Source organism: Oncorhynchus masou, chromosome 30 (genome assembly GCF_036934945.1).
Source record: "Oncorhynchus masou masou isolate Uvic2021 chromosome 30, UVic_Omas_1.1, whole genome shotgun sequence".
NCBI lineage: Eukaryota > Metazoa > Chordata > Actinopteri > Salmoniformes > Salmonidae > Oncorhynchus > Oncorhynchus masou.
In genome coordinates, this window is record NC_088241.1 from 71413092 (window position 1) to 71436698 (window position 23607).

General features: G+C 50.7%; 1 protein-coding gene across 1 annotated transcript in view; it reads right to left on the minus strand.

The window, feature by feature from the left end:
• The window catches only part of LOC135522970 (cysteine/serine-rich nuclear protein 2-like), a 31142-nt gene extending 10767 nt beyond the window's left edge, over positions 1-20375 (minus strand). The window contains exons 1-2 of the mRNA XM_064949698.1: positions 20216-20375; positions 2756-2960 (exon numbers count right to left, since the gene is read on the minus strand). Coding sequence (XP_064805770.1) covers positions 2756-2951 — 196 coding nt within the window. The 5' untranslated portion in view covers positions 2952-2960; positions 20216-20375. The remainder of the gene's footprint in view (positions 1-2755; positions 2961-20215) is intronic.
• Between the last annotated feature and the right edge of the window lie 3232 nt (positions 20376-23607).

The window sequence follows — 23607 nt, forward strand, 5'->3', positions numbered from 1 at the left end:
CAGGAAACTAAAAAGATTTGGCATGGGTCCTGAGATCCTCAAAAGGTTCCACAGCTGCAACATCGAGGGCATCACTGCCTGCTCGGCCTCTGACCGCAAGGCACTAGAGGGTAGTGCGTACGGCCCAGTACATCAGTGGGGCTAAGCTGCCTGCCATTCAGGACCTCTACACCAGGCGGTGTCAGAGGAAGGCCCTAAAAATTGTCAAAGGCCCCAGCCACCCCAGTCAGACTGTTCTCTCTACTACCGCATGGCAAGCGGTACCGGAGTGCCAAGTCAAGGACAAAAAAAGCTTCTCAACAGTTTTTACAGGCAAGCCATAAGACTCCTGAACAGGTAATCAAATGGCTACCCGGAATATTTGCATTGTGTGTCTCCCCCCCCCACAAACACTGCTGCTACTCTCTGTTTATCATATATGCATAGTCACTTTAACTATACATTCATGTACATACTAACTCAAGACACCTGAAACCCCACCTCTTCAAGGAATACCTAGGATAGGATAAAGTAATCCTTCTCACCCCCCCCCCCTTAAATGATTTAGATGCACTATTGTAAAGTGGCTGTTCCACTGGATGTCAGAAGGTGAATTCACCAATTTGTAAGTCGCTCTGGATAAGAGCGTCTGCTAAATGACTTAAATGTAAATGTAAATTGGGTCGACCAACCAGTGCTCCCGCACATTGGCTAACCGGGCTATCTGCATTGTGTCCCACCACCCGCCAACCCCTCTCTTATGCTACTGCTACTCTCTGTTCATCGTATATGCATAGTCACTTCAACCATATCTACATGTACATACTACCTCAATCAGCCTGACTAACCGGTGTCTGTATGTGGCCTCGCTACTTTTAAAGCCGCGCTACTTTTCATAGTCTGGCTTTTTACTGTTGTTTTATTTCTTTACTTACCTATTGTTCACCTTATACTTTTTTTGCACTATTGGTTAGAGCCTGTAAGGTCCTGTATTCACTGCACGTGACAAATAACATTTGATATGATGTACAAATTACCTAGAGTAACCTGTACCCCCGCATATAGACTTGGTATCGGTACCCCCTGTATATAGCCTCCACATTGACTCTGTACCGGTACCCCCTGTATATAGCCTCCACATTGACTCTGTACCGGTACCCCCTGTATATAGCCTCCATACTGACTCAGTACCGGTACCCCCTGTATAGCCTCCACATTGTACCGGTACCCCCTGTATATAGCCTCCACATTGACTCTGTACCGGTGCCCCCTGTATATAGTCTCCACATTGGCTCGGTACCGGTACCCCCTGTATATAGCCTCCACATTGGCTCGGTACCGGTACCCCCTGTATATAGCCTCCACATTGGCTCTGTACCGGTACCCCCTGTATATAGCCTCCACATTGGCTCTGTACCGGTACCCCCTGTATATATCCTCCACATTGGCTCTGTACCGGTACCCCCTGTATATAGTCTCCACATTGGCTCGGTACCGGTACCCCCTGCATATAGCCTCCACATTGGCTCGATACCGGTACCCCCTGCATATAGCCTCCACATTGGCTCTGTACTGGTACCCCCTGTATATATATGGAGTCCTGTGTGGCTCAGTCGGTAGAGCATGGCGCTTGCAACGCCAAGCGTCGTGGGTTCGGGGCCACCCATATGTAAAAGTAGTGGCCCCAGCTGACTTGTAAGTCGCTTTGGACAAAAGCGTCTGCTAAATGGGATATATTATTATTATTATATAGCCTCCACATTGGCTCTGTACCGGTACCCCCTGTTTATAGCCTCCACATTGGCTCTGTACCGGTACCCCCTGTATATAGCCTCCACATTGGCTCTGTACCGGTACCCCCTGTATATAGCCTCCACATTGACTCTGTACCAGTACCCCCTGTATATAGCCTCCACATTGACTCTGTACCGGTACCCCCTGTATATAGCCTCCACATTGACTCTGTACCGGTACCCCTGTATATTGCCTCCACATTGACTCTGTACCGGTACCCCCTGTATATAGCCTCCACATTGACTCTGTACCGGTACCCCCTGTATATAGCCTCCACATTGACTCTGTACCAGTACCCCCTGTATTTTGCCTCGTTATTGTTATTCTTATTGTGCTACTTTTTATTATAGTCTACTCGGTAAAGATTTTCTTAACCAACAGTGCAGTTCAAGAAGAGTTAAGGGCTTGTAAGTAAGCATCACTTGTTGCATTTGGCACATGTGACAAATAAAGTTAGCTTTGATTTGAGATGGAGTGGGGGGCCGTGCAGGTAACCATTTAATGAACTATTTAGCACTCTTATGGGAGAAGCTGTTTAGGCGCCTGTCGGTCGAGAACCGACGCTTTGGTACCATTTGGCGGACAATAGCACAATCTATGGATTGGGTGGCTGGAGCCTATTGTTCAGCCTTTCCCGACACCGCCTGGTACAGAGGTCCTGGATGGCAGGGAGATCGGCCTCAGTGATGCACTGGGCCGTCCGCACCACCATCTGCAGTGCTTTGGGGTCAAGGTGGTGCGTTTGACATACCAAGCAGTGATGCACTGGGCCGTCCGCACCACCATCTGCAGTGCTTTGGGGTCAAGTTGGTGCATTTGGCAGTGATGCTGCCAGTTAAGACGTTCTCCATGTTACAGCTGTAGAACATTTTGTGGATATGAGGGCCCATGCCAAATCTTCTCAGTCTCCTGAGGTTAGTGGAGATTAGTGAAGGCATAGTGAAGGCATAGTGAAGCCGGAGGAAGTAGATTAGATACTCACTGTTGTAGTGTGTGTCTGGAGAGCCAGGGTTGCTGGATGTTGAGTCAAGGGTGTCTGAGTAGCAGCTCTCGCCCTCCGAGTCCCACCCGGAGTAGGCTGTGGACGACAGGGAGGAGGACGAGGAGTAGCACTGGTCCTCATCACAGACCTCCTCAAACTTCCTCTTCAGTAAACCGCTCATGGCTCTAGCTAGCATGGGCCTGATCTGAGAAACACAGGGAGAGGAGACAGGGTTATTAGCATGGGGCTAGCTAGCATGGGCCTGATCTGAGAAACACAGGGAGAGGAGACAGGGTTATTAGCATGGGGCTAGCTAGCATGGGCCTGATCTGAGAAACACAGGGAGAGGACAGGGTTATTAGCATGGGGCTAGCTAGCATGGGCCTGATCTGAGAAACACAGGGAGAGGAGACAGGGTTATTAGCATGGGGCTAGCTAGCATGGGCCTGATCTGAGAAACACAGGGAGAGGAGACAGGGTTATTAGCATGGGGCTAGCTAGCATAGACCTGATCTGAGAAACACAGGGAGAGGACAGGGTTATTAGCATGGGGCTAGCTAGCATGGGCCTGATCTGAGAAACACAGGGAGAGGAGACAGGGTTATTAGCATGGGGCTAGCTAGCATGGGCCTGATCTGAGAAACACAGGGAGAGGAGACAGGGTTATTAGCATGGGGCTAGCTAGCATAGACCTGATCTGAGAAACACAGGGAGAGGACAGGGTTATTAGCATGGTGCTAGCTAGCATGGGCCTGATCTGAGAAACACAGGGAGAGGAGACAGGGTTATTAGCATGGTGCTAGCTAGCATAGACCTGATCTGAGGAACACAGGGAGAGGAGACAGGGTTATTAGCATGGGGCTAGCTAGCATGGGCCTGATCTGAGGAACAAAGGGAGAGGAGACAGGGTTATTAGCATGGGGCTAGCTAGCATGGGCCTGATCTGAGAAACACAGGGAGAGGAGAGAGGGGTTATTAGCATGTTTACAATTAGCATAATCAGCATGTCATAACTGCAGTGGGTTGTGATTATGGTAATGATAATAGGCGTCCTACACAAAAAGGCCTCTGGGTTAATATAAGTCGCATTAAACTAACTTAACACATCATCTGATTATCTTAATATAAATAATATCCATAGCCTACAATAATAAAGCCTGAAACCCCCTGGTGGTACTCATGGGCATATGTTCTCTAATCAGAGCATAGGCCTAATAGGCTGGATTTGCTACGACCATAAACAGATGAGTGAAATGTACGATGGAAATTGCTGAGTGCAAGCTAGTTCTGTGCTGCCATGTGAGGCCCTGCAGAACACACCTCAGACACAGAGAGAGCGAGACGGGAGGTGAGAGCGAGAGAGCGAGACGGGAGGTGAGAGCGAGAGAGCGAGACGGGAGGTGAGAGCAAGAGAGCGAGAGAGCGAGACGGGAGGTGAGAGAGAGAGAGCGAGATGGGAGGTGAGAGCGAGAGCGAGATGGGAGGTGAGAGCAAGAGAGCGAGAGAGCGAGACGAGAGCGAGAGAGCGAGACGGGAGGTGAGAGCAAGACAGCGAGAGAGCGAGACGAGAGCGTGAGAGCGAGACAAGAGCGTGAGAGCGAGACAAGAGCGTGAGAGCGAGACAAGAGCGTGAGAGCGAGACGGGAGGTGAGAGCGAGGGGAGGTGAGAGCGAGAGAGCGAGACGAGAGCGAGAGAGCGAGACGGGAGGTGAGAGCGAGAGAGCGAGACGAGAGCGAGAGAGCGAGACGGGAGGTGAGAGCGAGAGAGCGAGACGGGAGGTGAGAGCGAGAGAGCGAGACGGGAGGTGAGAGCGAGAGAGCGAGACGGGAGGTGAGAGCGAGAGAGCGAGACGGGAGGTGAGAGCGAGAGTGCGAGACGGGAGGTGAGAGCGAGAGAACGAGACGGGAGGTGAGAGCGAGAGAGCGAGACGGGAGGTGAGCGAGCTAGCAGACGGAGGTGAGAGCGAGAGAACGAAACGGAGGTGAGAGCGAGACGAGAGCGATGAGCGAGACGAGAGCGAGAGAGCGAGACGAGAGCGAGAGAGCGAGACGGGAGGTGAGAGCGAGAGAGCGAGACGGGAGGTGAGGGCGAGAGAGCGAGACGGAGGTGAGAGCGAAGAGCGAGGGACGGGAGGTGAGAGCGAGAGAGCGAGACGGGAGGTGAGAGCGAGAGAGCGAGACGGGAGGTGAGAGCGAGAGAGCGAGACGGGAGGTGAGAGCGATGGCGAGACGGGAGGTGAGAGCGAAGAGAGCGAGACGGGAGGTGAGAGCGAGAGAGCGAGACGGGAGGTGAGAGCGAGAGAGCGAGACGGGAGGTGAGAGCGAGAGAGCGAGGCGGGAGGTGAGAGCGAGAGAGCGAGACGGGAGGTGAGAGCGAGAGAGCGAGACGGAGGTGAGCGAGAGAGCGAGACGGGAGGTGAGAGCGAGAAGCGAAACGGAGGTGAAGCGAGACGAGAGCGAGAGAGCGAGACGAGAGCGAGCGAGCGAGACGAGAGCGAGAGAGCGAGAACAGAGCGAGAGAGCGAGACGGGAGGTGAGAGCGAGAGAGCGAGACGGGAGGTGAGAGCGAGAGAGCGAGACGGGAGGTGAGAGCGAGAGAGCGAGACGGGAGGTGAGAGCGAGAGAGCGAGACGGGAGGTGAGAGCGAGAGAGCGAGACGAGAGCGAGACGAGAGCGAGAGAGCGAGACGAGAGCGAGACGAGAGCGAGAGCGCGAGAGAGCGAGACGAGAGCGAGAGAGCGAGACGAGAGCGAGAGAGCGAGACGAGAGCAAGACGAGAGCGAGAGAGCGAGACGGGAGGTGAGAGCGAGACGGGAGGTGAGAGCGAGACGGGAGGCGAGAGCGAGAGAGCGAGATGGGAGGTGAGAGCGAGAGAGCGAGACGAGAGCGAGAGAGCGAGAGAGCGAGACAAGAGCTAGACGAGAGCGAGAGAGCGAGACGAGAGTGAGAGAGCGAGACGGGAGGTGAGAGTGAGAGCGAGACGGGAGGTGAGAGCGAGAGCGAGACGGGAGGTGAGAGCGAGAGCGAGATGGGAGGTGAGAGCGAGAGCGAGACGGGAGGTGAGAGCGAGAGAGCGAGGGGAGGTGAGAGCGAGAGAGCGAGGGGGGATGAGAGCGAGAGAGCGAGGGGGTGAGAGTGAGAGCGCGAAAGTGAGAGAGCGAAGGGGTGAGAGCGAGAGAGCGAGAGGGGGTGAGAGCGAGAGAGCGAGAGGGGGGTGAGAGCGAGAGAGCGAGTGGGGGGTGAGAGCGAGAGGGGGTGAGAGCGAGACAGCGAGAGGGGGGTGAGAGCGAAGAGCGAGAGAGCGAGGGGGGATGAGAGCGAGAGAGCGAGAGGGGGTGAGAGCGAGAGAGCGAGAGAGCGAGAGGGGGTGAGAGCGAGAGAGCGAGGGGGGATGAGAGCGAGGGGGTGAGAGCGAGGGGAGCGAGAGAGCGAGGGGGTGAGAGCGAGAGAGCGAGGGGGTGAGAGCGAGAGAGCGAGGGGGAGAGCGAGAGAGCGAGGGACGGTGAGAGCGAGAGAGCGAGGGGGGTTGAGAGCGAGAGAGCGAGGGGGTTGAGAGCGAGAGAGCGAGGGGGGAGAGAGCGAGAAATCGAGGGGGGGTGAGAGCGAGAGATCGAGGGGGTGAGAGCGAGAGAGCCAGGGGGTGAGAGAGCGAGAGAGCCAGGGGGTGAGAGAGTGAGGGGGGGGTGAGAGAGCGAGGGGGGGTGAGAGAGCGAGAGAGCGAGGGGGGGTGAGAGAGCGAGAGAGCGAGGGGGGTGAGAGATAGAAATGCATTGCTTGACCTAATTATGACAAATGTTAAGAAAATGTTGAACAATGAAATAAAGTCATGACTTTTCAAATAGTTACCTTACACATTATATTGGCCGATATTTTGTTAGCTACGCTGTCCTTACGAGCCACATAGCATATCATTATAGCAGTAGCAGTATGTTAGCTAGCTACCTAACGTTAGTTGGCTACTAAATACATTGATCTTGTCAGTAGATTAACTATATGCTATCTAACTCCTCAATGTTTATGGACTTGATTATTCCCATCATTCTTAGTTTAGCTAAGTAGTACAGTCGTCTCAATCGACATTCACACTGGCCATCTACTCAGATTTCAGAACACTCTCGTCTGAGTGTACCAGAGAATAACTGATGAATTTACAAACACAACACCAGTTGAATATGGTGTCAGTAAACGTTGGCAAAAAAGCGTAATTAAAGTGTTGCCAGCTGCACAGTCGTCAGACTCCAATCACAAGTTATAGACTGTTCTCTCTGCTACCGCACGGCAAGCGGTACGGGAGCGCCAAGTCTAGGTCAAAAAGGCTCCTCAACATCTTCTACCCCCAAACCATAAAAGTGCTGAACAATTAATCAGATGGCCACTGGACAATTTACATTGACCCCTCCCTGTACACTGCTGCTACTCATAGTTTATAATCTATGCAAAGGCACTTCACCCCCACCTACATGTACAGATTACCTCAACTAGCCTGTACCCCTGTACCGGTACCCCCTGTATATAGCCTCCACACTGACTCTGTACCGGTACCCCCTGTATATAGCCTCCACATTGACCCTGTACCGGTACCCCCTGTATATAGCCTCCACATTGACCCTGTACCGGTACCCCCTGTATATAGCCTCCACATTGACCCTGTACCGGTACTTCTACCCTACTCTTCTACCCTACTCTTCTACCCTACCCCACCCCACCCCTCTACCACACTGACAGTGTCTGGCAGTGTGCGCTCTGACCGCTCAGAGAGCAAAATGCTCTGAATTTACAATAAAATCTGACAACGCTCTGACTTTACAAACGCCCAGGGCGTACTCTGGCACTCCAGATTGATTTCAATAACACACCCCAGATTAAATATAATAAACACACCTGAAGATGTAAAATGTCAAGCTAGCAATTTGTTATGCTAACAAGAGGTTGAATCGCAACAGCATCAACTTCCAGTAGACAGTTCAAAGAGCTAGTACGCTTAACTGAAAGGAAACTGTTCGTTTACAGTATACTAAAATGAACTAATAGTATATACACACTCATTAAGTATGTAGTATACAGTATGGGTATTGGAACAACAAGCCTCATCACTCACATCCAATTAGCTGAGACCAGGATGGAGAGGCCAGCACAGAGAGAGGCCAGCACACTCGCTCTCCCCCTTCCTTAGGAACACTGAGTCTCCTGAACGAGGGAACACTCGCTCTCCCCCTTCCTTAGGAACACTGAGTCTCCTGAACGAGGGAACACTCGCTCTCCCCCTTCCTTAGGAACACTGAGTCTCCTGAACGTGGGAACACTCGCTCTCCCCCTTCCTTAGGAACACTGAGTCTCCTGAACGAGGGAACACTCGCTCTCCCCTTCCTTAGGAACACTGAGTCTCCTGAACGAGGGAACACTCGCTCTCCCCCTTCCTTAGGAACACTGAGTCTCCTGAACGAGGGAACACTCGCTCTCCCCCTTCCTTAGGAACACTGAGTCTCCTGAACGAGGGAACACTCGCTCTCCCCTTCCTTAGGAACACTGAGTCTCCTGAACGAGGGAACACTCGCTCTCCCTTCCTTAGGAACACTGAGTCTCCTGAACGAGGGAACACTCGCTCTCCCCCTTCCTTAGGAACACTGAGTCTCCTGAACGAGGGAACACTCGCTCTCCCCTTCCTTAGGAACACTGAGTCTCCTGAACGAGGGAACACTCGCTCTCCCCTTCCTTAGGAACACTGAGTCTCCTGAACGAGGAACACTCGCTCTCCCCTTCCTTAGGAACACTGAGTCTCCTGAACGAGGGAACACTCGCTCTCCCCCTTCCTTAGGAACACTGAGTCTCCTGAACGGGGAACACTCGCTCTCCCCTTCCTTAGGAACACTGAGTCTCCTGAACGAGGGAACACTCGCTCTCCCCTTCCTTAGGAACACTGAGTCTCCTGAACGAGGGAACACTCGCTCTCCCCCTTCCTTAGGAACACTGAGTCTACTGAACGAGGGAACACTCGCTCTCCCCCTTCCTTAGGAACACTGAGTCTCCTGAACGAGGGAACACTCGCTCTCCCCTTCCTTAGGAACACTGAGTCTCCTGAACGAGGGAACACTCGCTCTCCCCCTTCCTTAGGAACACTGAGTCTCCTGAACGAGGGAACACTCGCTCTCCCCCTTCCTTAGGAACACTGAGTCTCCTGAACGAGGGAACACTCGCTCTCCCCTTCCTTAGGAACACTGAGTCTCCTGAACGAGGGAACACTCGCTCTCCCCCTTCCTTAGGAACACTGAGTCTCCTGAACGAGGGAACACTCGCTCTCCCCCTTCCTTAGGAACACTGAGTCTCCTGAACGAGGGAACACTCGCTCTCCCCCTTCCTTAGGAACACTGAGTCTCCTGAACGAGGGAACACTCGCTCTCCCCTTCCTTAGGAACACTGAGTCTCCTGAACGAGGGAACACTCGCTCTCCCCTTCCTTAGGAACACTGAGTCTCCTGAACGAGGGAACACTCGCTCTCCCCCTTCCTTAGGAACACTGAGTCTCCTGAACGAGGGAACACTCGCTCTCTCCCCTTCCTTAGGAACACTGAGTCTCCTGAACGAGGGAACACTCGCTCTCCCCTTCCTTAGGAACACTGAGTCTCCTGAACGAGGGAACACTCGCTCTCCCCCTTCCTTAGGAACACTGAGTCTCCTGAACGAGGGAACACTCGCTCTCCCCTTCCTTAGGAACACTGAGTCTCCTGAACGAGGGAACACTCGCTCTCCCCTTCCTTAGGAACACTGAGTCTCCTGAACGAGGGAACACTCGCTCTCCCCCTTCCTTAGGAACACTGAGTCTCCTGAACGAGGGAACACTCGCTCTCCCCTTCCTTAGGAACACTGAGTCTCCTGAACGAGGGAACACTCGCTCTCCCCCTTCCTTAGGAACACTGAGTCTCCTGAACGAGGGAACACTCGCTCTCCCCTTCCTTAGGAACACTGAGTCTCCTGAACGAGGGAACACTCGCTCTCCCCTTCCTTAGGAACACTGAGTCTCCTGAACGAGGGAACACTCGCTCTCCCCCTTCCTTAGGAACACTGAGTCTCCTGAACGAGGGAACACTCGCTCTCCCCTTCCTTAGGAACACTGAGTCTCCTGAACGAGGGAACACTCGCTCTCCCCCTTCCTTAGGAACACTGAGTCTCCTGAACGAGGGAACACTCGCTCTCCCCTTCCTTAGGAACACTGAGTCTCCTGAACGAGGGAACACTCGCTCTCCCCCTTCCTTAGGAACACTGAGTCTCCTGAACGAGGGAACACTCGCTCTCCCCTTCCTTAGGAACACTGAGTCTCCTGAACGAGGGAACACTCGCTCTCCCCTTCCTTAGGAACACTGAGTCTCCTGAACGAGGGAACACTCGCTCTCCCCCTTCCTTAGGAACACTGAGTCTCCTGAACGAGGGAACACTCGCTCTCCCCCTTCCTTAGGAACACTGAGTCTCCTGAACGAGGGAACACTCGCTCTCCCCTTCCTTAGGAACACTGAGTCTCCTGAACGAGGGAACACTCGCTCTCCCCTTCCTTAGGAACACTGAGTCTCCTGAACGAGGGAACACTCGCTCTCCCCTTCCTTAGGAACACTGAGTCTCCTGACGAGGGAACACTCGCTCTCCCCCTTCCTTAGGAACACTGAGTCTCCTGAACGAGGGAACACTCGCTCTCCCCTTCCTTAGGAACACTGAGTCTCCTGAACGTGTGCGGGAACACTGAGTCTCCTGAGCAAACATCTCCCCCTTCCTTAGGAACACTGAGTCTCCTGAACGAGGGAACACTCGCTCTCCCCCTTCCTTAGGAACACTGAGTCTCCTGAACGAGGGAACACTCGCTCTCCCCCTTCCTTAGGAACACTGAGTCTCCTGAACGAGGGAACACTCGCTCTCCCCTTCCTTAGGAACACTGAGTCTCCTGAACGAGGGAACACTCGCTCTCCCCTTCCTTAGGAACACTGAGTCTCCTGAACGAGGGAACACTCGCTCTCCCCCTTCCTTAGGAACACTGAGTCTCCTGAATCGAGGGAACACTCGCTCTCCCCCTTCCTTAGGAACACTGAGTCTCCTGAACGAGGGAACACTCGCTCTCCCCCTTCCTTAGGAACACTGAGTCTCCTGAACGAGGGAACACTCGCTCTCCCCCTTCCTTAGGAACACTGAGTCTCCTGAACGAGGGAACACTCGCTCTCCCCTTCCTTAGGAACACTGAGTCTCCTGAACGAGGGAACACTCGCTCTCCCCCTTCCTTAGGAACACTGAGTCTCCTGAACGAGGGAACACTCGCTCTCCCCTTCCTTAGGAACACTGAGTCTCCTGAACGAGGGAACACTCGCTCTCCCCTTCCTTAGGAACACTGAGTCTCCTGAACGAGGGAACACTCGCTCTCCCCCTTCCTTAGGAACACTGAGTCTCCTGAACGAGGGAACACTCGCTCTCCCCTTCCTTAGGAACACTGAGTCTCCTGAACGAGGGAACACTCGCTCTCCCCTTCCTTAGGAACACTGAGTCTCCTGAACGAGGGAACACTCGCTCTCCCCCTTCCTTAGGAACACTGAGTCTCCTGAACGAGGGAACACTCGCTCTCCCCCTTCCTTAGGAACACTGAGTCTCCTGAACGAGGGAACACTCGCTCTCCCCCTTCCTTAGGAACACCTGGGGGTGTTCTTAATGTTTTGTACACTCAGTTTATTTTCCATATTCTTCGCTTGACAAGCATTTCTGTTATTCCAACACTTGGCTCCCTGGTACACAGAAAATACCCGAGCTCTGAAGCAATCTTCCAGAAAATTGGAACGGAAATGGCGCCACACCAAATTTGAAGTCTTCCGACTAGCTTGGAAAGACAGTACCGTGCAGTACCGAAGAGCCCTTCCTGCTGCTCGATCATCTTATTTTTCTAACTTAATTGAGGAATATAAGAACAATCCGAAATTCCTTTTTGATACTGTCGCAGAGGATGGCTTTCACTTCAGCAATGATAAATTAATTAACTTCTTTGAGGAAAAGATCATGATTATTAGAAAGCAAATTACGGACTCCTCTTTAAATCTGTGTATTCCTTCAAAACTCAGTTGTCCTGAGTCTGCACAACTCTGCCAGGACCTAGAATCAAGAGAGACACTCAAGTGTTTTAGTACTATATCTCTTGACACAATGATGAAAGTAATAATGGCCTCTATACCTTCAAGCTGCATACTGGACCCTATTCCAACTAAACTACTGAAAGAGCTGCTTCCTGTGCTTTGCCCTCCTATGTTGAACAAAATAAACGGCTCTATCCACCGGATGTGTACCAAACTCACTAAAAGTGGCAGTAATAAAGCCTCTCTTGAAAAAGCCAAACCTTGACCCAGAAAATATAAAAAACTATCGGCCTATATCAAATCTTCCAATCCTCTCAAAAAATTTTTAAAAGGCTGTTGCGCAGCAATTCACTGCCTTCCTGAAGACAAACAATGTATACGAAATGCTTCAGTCTGGTTTTAGGCCCCATCATAGCACTGAGACTGCACTTGTGAAGGTGGTAAATGACCTTTTAATGGCATCAGACCGAGGCTCTGCATCTGTCCTCGTGCTCCTAGACCTTAGTGCTGCTTTTGATACCATCGATCACCACATTCTTTTGGAGAGATTGGAAACCCAAATTGGTCTACACGGACAAGTTCTGGCCTGGTTTAGATCTTATCTGTCGGAAAGATATCAGTTTGTCTCTGTGAATGGCTTGTCCTCTGACAAATCAACTGTAAATTTCAGTGTTCCTCAAGGTTCCGTTTTAGGACCACTATTGTTTTCACTATATATTTTACCTCTTGGGGATGTCATTCGAAAACATAATGTTAACCTCTTACACTTATGGTGGCGCTATTTCATTTTTGGAAGAAAAACGTTCCCGTTTTAAACAAGATATTTTGTCACAAAAAGATGCTCGACTATGCATATAATTGCTACTGTTCGAAAGAAAACACTCTGACGTGTCCAGAAATACAAATATCTTCTCTGTGCGTGCCCTTTAACGTGAGCTTCAGGCAAAACCAAGATGACTTGGCATCCAGGAAATGACAAGGATTTTTGAGGCTCTGTCTTTCATGATCTCCTTATATGGCTGTGAACGCAAGAGGAATGAGTCTGCCCTTTCTGTCGTTTCCCCAAGGTGTCTGCAGCATTGTGACGTATTTGTAGGCAGATCGTTGGAAGATTGACCATAAGAGACCACATTTACCACGTGTCCGCCCGGTGTCCTGCGCCGAAATTGGTGCGCAAAAGTCACCTGCCAGTATTTTTCCATGGGGCACAGAGAGAGAAGCAAGCTTCCATGAACTGCATGTCAATGAAGAGATATGTGAAAAAAAACCTTGAGGATTGATTCCAAACAATGTTTGCCATGTTTCGGTCGATATTATGTAGTTAATCCGGAAAAAGTTTCACGTTGTAGGTGACTGCATTTTCGGTTCGTTTCGGTAGCCAGGCGCAATGTAGAAAACGGAACGATTTCTCCTACACACAGACGCTTTCAGGAAACACTGCGCATTTGGTATGTGGCTGGGAGTCTCCTCATTGAAAACATCAGAAGCTCTTCAAAGGTAAATGATTTTATTTATTTGGTTATCTGGCTTTTGTGAAAATGTTGCGTGCTACATGCTACACAAAATGCTATGCTAGCTTTGCATACTCTTACACAAATTAGTCAATTTCTATGGTTCAAAAGCATATTTTGAAAATCTGAGATGACAGTGTTGTTAAGAAAAGGCTAAGCTTGAGAGCAAACGCATTATTTTAATTTTATTTGCGATTTTCAGAAATCGTTAACGTTGCGTTATGCTAATGAGCCTGAGGCTTAGTCACAATCCCGGATCCGGGATGGGGAGTTTCAAGAGGTTAACTTTCACTGCTATGCGGATGACACACAGCTGTACATTTCAATGAAACATGGTGAAGCCCCAAAATTGCCCTTGCTAGAAGCATGTGTTTCCGACATAAGGAAGTGGATGGCTGCAAACTTTCTACTTTTAAACTCGGACAAAACAGAGATTCTTGTTCTAGGTCCCAAGAAACAAAGAGATCTCCTGTTGAATCTGACAATTAATCTTAATGGTTGTACAGTCGTCTCAAATAAAACTGTGAAGGACCTCGGCGTTACTCTGGACCCTGATCTCTCTTTTGAAGAACATATCAAGACCATTTCAAGGACAGCTTTTTTCCATCTACGTAACATTGCAAAAATCAGAAACTTTCTGTCCAAAAATGATGCAGAAAAATTAATCCATGCTTTTGTCACTTCTAGGTTAGAATACTGCAATGCTCTACTTTCCGGCTACCCGGATAAAGCACTAAATAAACTTCAGTTAGTGCTAAATACAGCTACTAGAATCCTGACCAGAACCAAAAAATGTGATAATATTACTCCAGTGCAAGTCTCCCTACACTGGCTTCCTGTCAAGGCAAGGGCTGATTTCAAGGTTTTACTGCTAACCTACAAAGCATTACATGGGCTTGCTCCTACCTATCTCTCTGATTTGGTCCTGCCGTACATACCTACATGTACGCTACGGTCACAAAACGCAGGCCTCCTAATTGTCCCTAGAATTTCTAAGCAAACAGCTGGAGGCAGGGCTTTCTCCTACAGAGCTCAATTTTAATGGAATGGTCATATGGAGTGGGTCATATGATTGAGTGTAGTCTGGCCCAGGAGTGTGAAGGTGAACGGAAAGGCACTGGAGCAACGAACTGCCCTTGCTGTCTCTGCCTGGTCGGTTCCCCTCTTTCCACTGGGATTCTCTGCTTCTAACCCTATTACAGTGGCTGAGTCACTGGCTTACTAGGGCTCTTTCATACCGTCCCTAGGAGGGGTGCGTCACTTGAGTGGGTTGAGTCACTGATGTGATCTTCCTGTCTGAGTTGGCGCCCCCCTCCCTTGGGTTGTGCCGTGGCGGATATCTTTGTGGGCTATACTCGGCCTTGTCTCAGGATGGTAAGTTGGTGGTTGAAGATATCCCTCTAGTGGTGTGGGGGCTGTGCTTTGGCAAAGTGGGTGGGGTTATATCCTTCCTGTTTGGCCCTGTCTGGGTGTGTCCTTGGATGGGGCCACAGTGTCTCCTGACCCCTCCCGTCTCAGCCTCCAGTATTTATGCTGCAGTAGTTTATGTGTCGGGGGGGCTAGGGTCAGTTTGTTATATCTGGAGTACTTCTCCTGTCCTATCCGGTGTCCTGTGTGAATTTAGGGAAGCTCTCTAATTCTCTTTCTCTTTCTTTCTTTCTCTCTCTCGGGGGACCTGAGCCCTAGGACCATGCCCCAGGACTACCTGACATGACTCCTTGCTGTCCCCAGTCCACCTGGCCGTGCTGCTGCTCCAGTTTCAACTGTTCTACCTTATTATTATTCGACCATGCTGGTCATTTATGAACATTTGAACATCTTGGCCATGTTCTGTTTTAATCTCCACCCGGCACAGCCAGAAGAGGACTGGCCACCCCACATAGCCTGGTTCCTCTCTAGGTTTCTTCCTAGGTTTTGGCCTTTCTTGGGAGTTTTTCCTAGCCATCATGCTTCTACACCTGCATTGCCTGCTGTTTGGGGTTTTAGGCTGGGTTTCTGTACAGCACTGAGAGATCAGCTGATGTACGAAGGGCTATATAAATAAATTTGATTTGAGCCAACATTTTTTTTTTTTACGTTTATTTAAATAGGCAAGTCGGTTCAGAACAAATTCTTATTTTCAATGATGGTCCAGGAACAGTCGGTTAACTGCCTTGTTCAGGGGCAGAATGACAGATATTTTATTTTTACCTTGTCAGCTCGGGGATTCAACCTTGTGTAGCCGATGTGAAATGGCTAGCTAGTTAGCGGTGGTGCGCGCTAGTGGCGTTTCAATTGGTGATGTCACTTGCTCTGAGTACTTGAACTCGTGGTTCCCCTTGCTCTGCAAGACCCGCGGCTTTTGTGGAGCGATGGGTAACGATGCGTCGAGGGTGACTGTTGACGTGTGCAGAGTGTCCCTGGTTCGCACCCAGGTCGGGGCAAGGGGACGGGCGTAAAGTCTATATTGTTACACTTGCAACCTTTCGGTTACTTGTCCAACGCTCTAACCACTAGGCTACCTGCCGCGTATTTATGATTGATAAATAAGGACCCAGGCATCTTCAAATCACAGGCAGGGGACAGGGCTAGGAGGCAGGGGACAGGGCTAGGAGGCAGGGGACAGGGCTAGGAGGCAGGGGACAGGGCTAGGAGGCAGGGGACAGGGCTAGGAGGCAGGGGACAGGGCCAGCCAGGACACATGGTCTCACTTTACATTCTCCCATCCCCTTCCTCCACACTTCCTAAAAATGTAAACATAGCTGTGAGCGTTCCCTGGGGAGGGAGGAGGGAGGGGGGCAGAGCCAGCTAAGTCTATTTAACTTAAGATTGCAGTGAGGGACAGAAGGAGGGAGGGAGGAGGGAGGGGGCAGAGCCAGCTAAGTCTATTTAACTAAAGGTTGCAGTGAGGGACAGAAGGAGGGAGGAGGGAGGGAGGGAGGAGGGGGACAGAAGGAGGGAGGGAGGAGGGAGGGGGGCAGAGCCAGCTAAGTCTATTTAACTAAAGGTTGCAGTGAGGGACAGAAGGAGGGAGGAGGGAGGGGGGCAGAGCCAGCTAAGTCTATTTAACTAAAGGTTACAGTGAGGGACAGAAGGAGGGAAGGAGGAGGGAGGGGGGCAGAAGGAGGGAGGGAGGGAGGGAGGGGGCAGAGCCAGCTCAGTCTATTTAACTAAAGGTTACAGTGAGGGACAGAAGGAGGGAGGGAGGAGGAGGAGGGAGGGGGGCAGAGCCAGCTCAGTCTATTTAACTAAAGGTTACAGTGAGGGACAGAAGGAGGGAGGGAGGGGGAGGGAGGGAGGAGGGAGGGGGCAGAGCCAGCTAAGTCTATTTAACTAAATGTTACAGTGAGGGACAGAAGGAGGGGGAGGGAGGGGGGAGGGAGGGAGGAGGGAAGGGGGCAGATCCAGCTAAGTCTATTTAACTAAAGGTTGCAGTGAGGGACGGAGGGAGGAGGGAAGGGGGCAGAGCCAGCTCAGTCTATTTAACTAAAGGTTGCAGTGAGGGACAGAAGGAGGGAGGGAGGGAGGAGGGAGGGGAGCAGAGCCAGCTCAGTCTATTTAACTAAAGGTTGCAGTGAGGGACAGAAGGAGGGAGGGGGCAGAGCCAGCTCAGTCTATTTAACTAAAGGTTGCAGTGAGGGACGGAGGGAGGAGGGAAGGGGGCAGAGCCAGCTCAGTCTATTTAACTAAAGGTTGCAGTGAGGGACAGAAGGAGGGAGGGAGGAGGGAGGGGAGCAGAGCCAGCTCAGTCTATTTAACTAAAGGTTGCAGTGAGGGACAGAAGGAGGGAGGGAGGAGGGAGGGGAGCAGAGCCAGCTAAGTCTATTTAACTAAAGCTTGCAGTGAGGGACAGAAGGAGGGAGGGAGGAGGGAGGGGGAGGGACAGAGCCAGCTCAGTCTATTTAACTAAAGGTTGCAGTGAGGGACGGAGGGAGGAGGGAAGGGGGCAGAGCCAGCTCAGTCTATTTAACTAAAGGTTGCAGTGAGGGACAGAAGGAGGGAGGGAGGAGGGAGGGAGGGGGTCAGAAGGAGGGAGGAGGAGGGAGGGGGGGGGGGCAGAAGGAGGGAAGGAGGAGGGAGGGGGGCCATGGTGTCAGAAGGAGGGAGGGAGGAGGGAGGGGGGGGTCATGGTGTCAGAAGGAGGGAGGGAGGAGGGGAGGGGGGGGCCATGGTGTCAGAAGGAGGGAGGGAGGAGGGGGGGGGGCATGGTGTCAGAAGGAGGGAGGGGGAGGGGGGCATGGTGTCAGAAGGAGGGAGGGACGAGGGAGGGGGGCCATGGTGTCAGAAGGAGGGAGGGACGAGGGAGGGGGGCCATGGTGTCAGAAGGAGGGAGGGACGAGGGAGGGGGGCCATGGTGTCAGAAGTGGGTCATATTCTCCAGACTGACTGTCTACAGTAAATCTACCTAACAAACTGATTATAGGCAGAAACAATGGCTGAGGTTAATCCCTGCTTCCTAGTCAATCTTTATCAGTCTGCTAAACTGTCTGAGCGGCACTGGTCACACAGACAGAACGTGATGGTAGTACGAGCCCAGTCAGACAGACACACAGAACGGTAGTAGGAGCCCAGTCAGACAGACACACAGAACGGTAGTACGAGCCCAGTCAGACAGACACACAGAACGGTAGTACGAGCCCAGTCAAAGTGCACTTTGCCCCTCCACTCTCCTGTCTGCTGGTCTGTCCAGCATGTCCTCGGCAACTGATAACCCAGGGCTGTGTGGGAGTGTGTCTATACAGACTAACACGCTCCATCCAGCTGATATCTTGGAGCTGTGCCACGCTGCTGGCAGTGTCTCTGTCACAACTACACTCAAATGGATAAGGGCTGAGAGTCATAAACTGACAGGCCGGCACACACAGTGAGTGACGGGTTAAAAAACACAGTAATGGTGAGTGTGTGTTATCCTACTCAAGGTACACACACACACACCCACACACACACCTCACTCAAGGCTCTATCAAGTAGCAGAGAGAGGGAACATGTACCATTATTTTACCAGGTAAATTGACTAAGAACACATTTTCATTTACAGCAACGAACTGGGAAATAGTTACAGGGGAGAGGAATGAGTCAACTGGATGCTGGTGATGATTAGGTGACAGTGATGGTATGACGGCCAGATTGGGAATTTAGGCAGGACACCAGGGTTAAACACCCCTACTGTTACAATGAGTGGCATGGGATTTTTAATACTCCAAAAGACAGCACGTTTCTAATTTTGTCAAAGGTGATTGAATTTAAAGTTAAAGTGTACTGTTAGCTAGCTAACGTTAGCTGGCTGGTGTAAGAATAATGAAAATACACAATGCAGAGGACTAAACGTCAAGAGGGAATTAATGATCAATGGAAATAGTTGTCTTCTGTAATAGGGAATGAATGGGTCTGAGACACAGGAGGCATGTCAGTCCGGGACTCACAGCTACATGTGGGAAGTTCTCACTGATCCGAATGGTCTATACATTGGGCCTGAAACAGGATACTTGGCCATTGGCCCAGTTTACTGCAAGGAATTCTAATTGGTCAACCACAGGCTAGGGTTGGGTTATAAATGACATCCTGTTACTTTGTTCTGTGGAGAAGACATTGAGAACAGGGAAAACAGCCTTCCAGACAACAGGAAAACGCATGTTTTTTGTCCTCTAAACATTACATGTGTAGTCCAATGCAGAATAACCAATCCTTTAGATATTAACTAACAAGCAGTAATTGATTCAGCTTGACAGACAAATATTTAACAATAAAAAGGATTCCTTTGCACCAAGTGTCATTTGAATGTCCCCCGATTCCCATATAATCCAATGATGAATCAATGACAAGGCGAGAAACACACACGGGCCATTTCATTTGAATAGCGCAGCCTAATTGCTGATATCTGTCAATCATTATATCACGTCAGATTATCTGTGCCCAGCCTCCCCACATTGACCTGATCAATCCTCCTGATGAATGATAATTGCTATGACAACACATCAGCTGTGAGAGCTCGAGCTGTAGTAGCCAGGAGGCGAACTCGGGAATCATTTTAGCCTACTGAATACACTGTAGACAACACACCATATTACAAATACCCATTACAACCACAAAATCAACTAGGCTACAAAAACCCAGGCTGTATCACATCTGGCTGTGATTGGGAGTCCCATAGGGCGGCACACAATTGGCCCAGCGAGGGGGAGGGAGGGAGGAGCGAGGGGGAGGGAGGAGGAGGGGGAGGGAGGAGGAGGAGGAGGAGGAGGGGAGGGGGGGAGGAGGAGGGGGGAGGAGGGAGGGGGGAGGAGGGGGAGGGAGGGGGGGGGGGAGGAGGGAGGGAGGGGGAGGGGGGGGGAGGAGGAGGAGGAGGGAGGAGGAGGGAGGAGGAGGAGGAGGAGGGCGGGGGCGTCATTGATAAGAATTTGTTCTTAACGGACTTGCCCAGTTTAATAAAACATGTTATTTTATGTCCTCACCTGTCCTGCACTCAACCTGCTCCAATCACATGGTCTATTAACAGTGGCGTGCTCTGTCCTCACCTGTCCTGCACTCAACTCCAATCACATGGTTTATTAAAGGCCAAACACCAAACTTTTTATAAGTAGTCAATTAGTTTATCAACAGCTGCGATAAAACGTCAGATGTATAAAAATGTGAGTATCAACTAAATGAACCACTTCATTATCTACCCGATTATCATCATATTTAAATACCACAGCTTTGTCTGTCTACCTTCCCTTCTGCAACATTGTAACCAAACGAACATAACCAAATGATTAGCGCCAGTGCTGTTTCTGCTATGGTGAAAGAGAACATCCTAACTATTTGTCTCCACCCCCGAAGCTTTTACACATCAATTACACAGAACAGTGTTCAATTACCAACAGCGCCGCTACTCACCAATACTTCAGATATCAGATCATCATTAGTGAAAATATAGTCACAATCCTAGCGACACAAGTGCACTTTATCCTCGAACAGACCTCTCGCTTTTGTCTCGACTGTAGCAGAGCTCAGTGGCAGCCTTCCCCTTGTCTGAAACAGACCGCTCCGCAGCGCAGCCTCCTCGTCACTGGAAAAACCATGACGCAGCGGTGCCACAGGGAGGCTGGCTGCCCACGCTGCTTCCTGCCTGAGAGACAGACAGAGAAAGCTGCCTGGCAGAGAGACAGACAGAGAAAGCTGCCTGGCTCAACTGGACTATTTACATGCACTGTCTATTCTTCCAGTAGAAAACAAACAAATAGTTGAAGAACAATATTTAAAGTACATATTGGAAATGTGTTGAGGATAAAAATGTTTATGCGTACAATGGAAACTGTAGGCTACCCACAGTGTACAATGGAAATAGTATCAAATCCATTTTTATTGATGCATATCAATGTTTAGCTGATGTTATTGTGGGTGTAGCTTGTGTTTCTAGCTCCAACAGTGCAGTAATATCTAACAATACACATATCTAAAAGTTTTAAATGAATTTAGACGAGCAATGTCGGACTATGTATATATTTTAGTTCCAGTCAAAAGTTTGGACACACCTACACATTCCAGGGTCATTTTGTACTATTTTCTACATTGTAAAATAATAGTGAAGACATCAAAGCTATGAAATAACACATGTAACCAAAAAATGTGTCCAAAATATATTTTAGATTTGGGATGATTCAAAGTAGGGTTAGCTTGGCAGCAACGTCAACAAGAGTCATTTATTTTCACTCTTGACTGCTTTCACCCTGGCATTCAGTTCTTCAGTTTTGGCAAACCTCAGCCACCTGCTTCCACATTCTGCCACATTAGATCAAGAGGGTTTACTGAACACACAGCTGGTTAGCTGGGAGGCTGGACGTCTCCCTTGGCTGCTCGTGGGAGGCTGGACGTCTCCCTTGGCTGCTCGTGGGAGGCTGGACGTCTCCCTTGGCTGCTCGTGGGAGGCTGGACGTCTCCCTTTGCTGCTAGTGTGAGGCTGGACATCTCCCTTGGCTGCTAGAGGGAGGCTGGACCGTCTCCCTTGGCTGCTAGTGGGAGGATGGACCGTCTCTCTTGGCTGCTAGTGGGAAGCTGGACCGTCTCCCTTGGCTGCTAGTGGGAGGCTGGACCGTCTCCCTTGGCTGCTAGTGGGAGGCTGGACCGTCTCCCTTGGCTGCTAGTGGGAGGCTGGACCGTCTCCCTTGGCTGCTAGTGGGAGGCTGGACCGTCTCCCTTGGCTGCTAGAGGGAGGCTGGACCGTCTCCCTTGGCTGCTAGTGGGAGGCTGGACCGTCTCCCTTGGCTGCTAGTGGGAGGCTGGACCGTCTCCCTTGGCTGCTAGTGGGAGGCTGGACCGTCTCCCTTGTATGTCTCCATCGACATACTGCATCTTTCTCTACAACCTCACAGCTGGCCTCAAGACCTAAATCAATAACTATATCTCATCAGTTCATTGTACGATGCTAGATATTAATAGCTGTGTAACAGACTAATCACTTGATTATGTAGCAATTTCTTAAACTGACCAAGAATGTGAACTCTTTCTTCAAAGAAGTAGCTGGTGGGTACAGGGGCGTCTTGAGGGGTTCGTTTTGTTTCTGATAAATAAACAAATTGATGTTCTTGTCTGCATACATTGAAACCCAAGCTCAGGGTCATGAGATTTGACAATGTTAGGTATTAGCTATCTTCAACAGCATCTGCTCTTGCTAGCTAGCATTAGCTCATGCTTTCTACTCTAGTGCCAGAGTAGCTAGCAAAACTATTTTGATCTCAGTCATAGGTGAAGTTGTGAAATATAACAGCTAACAATAATCACTCCAAAACAATATAAATGCATGTCGCGCAGGAAAAACACCCAATATAATGTGATAAAGTTTAAAATAAACTGTTATAATAATACCACAATGGAAAAAGTCTGCCATATTTTCTGTTGATGTGACATCACTGATCTTCAGGTTGGAGAAGTTGGAGCTCTAGAAAAAGAGGCCCGAGTTCCTGAGTTGGATGACTGTTGAAATACATTTTTCCCAGTCGGAACTCGTTTTTTTTTCCAACATCCCAGTTGTCTTGAACGCACCATGATGTAGTAGTTGGAGAATGGAGGGGCCAATCATAAACCCCTGCTTCACCTCCTTGGCCAGGAGGGAAAAGACGACACATGGCTCATCAAGTGCAGATCAGAGGCCGCAGAAGTAGAGATGAAACCTGGAGAAAAACAAAATTTAGGCAGTCAAGCAAATATCCGACAAAGTAGTGGTCAGTGTTAAGGTCCAAGTCCACAGCCCTGGAGGTGGCGAGGTTGGCCAGCAGAAGGAGTGGGTTTCTGAGGGCAGAAGGTGGGGGCATGGGCACAACTACAAAATGCGCAGGAGCTTGCACCTCCGTTTAGAGGCGGTGAAGAAAGAAATGTTGTCTAGAAGAAGGAAGAGGATAGGGCAGAACAGCGAGAGGCAGGGCAGTCAGGCTGCAGGTGGTGGTTAACCAGATCCATGATGGTAGTCGTCCAACTCCTGGCAGTGAGAAGGATGCAGATGACCTCTCTGTAGTGGGAGAAAGCCATGCATAATTATGGTACAGTGAGAACCCTGGAGTGGTGAGGGTTAGTGGAGTGCAGGGGAACCTGGTTGAGGCCACAGTTGATGATGAGGGTTAAGGCCTGGGTGGGAGAAGGAGTGAGGAGAGCGGTAGGATTAACATCTGCACCTTGTATGATCTGCTGGCAGAAGAGACTGGAGGATTGAAGATCGGGGCGTTGGGTGGAGGATGAGCTGGGTTGGCCGTAGAGAGGGGGTGGTGGGCCCGGATGGCGGGGCTGGGCTGCGGCCAGCAGTGAAGACTGGAACCGAGAAGCAGTCGGGACAGGGTCGCAGCTTGGAGGGCGGCAGGCCCGTAACTGGCTGAGTAGGTGGAGATGTGTGAGGTTGTTGCTGGCAGAGAGAGAAGATGAGAAGCTGCGGTGGTGGTGGCGGGACCTGAGAGAAAGCGAAAGGTTGACACTGGCAGATAGAGAGGTTAAGCTGGAGAAGTAGTCACGGGGCTAGCGAGACCTGGGGGGAGGCTGTGAAGATTATACAGGACACCAGAGCAGGCTCCGGTGGAGATGAGATGAGATGAGCACATGAGAGGTGGGAGACAAGGGCAAGGAGGAAGGGAAGAAGAGTGGGAAAAGCTGACGATAAGGCAGGTAAGGGGTTGAGGGGGGTGTGAGGACAGAGACATGGAAGGCCCTTGGTAGCGGTTGGAACCATGGCATCCAGGATGTTTACGGGCTATGTCTGGGCAGAAGCCGTGTGTGGAACAGCTCTGCCTTGTTATTAAGATGGA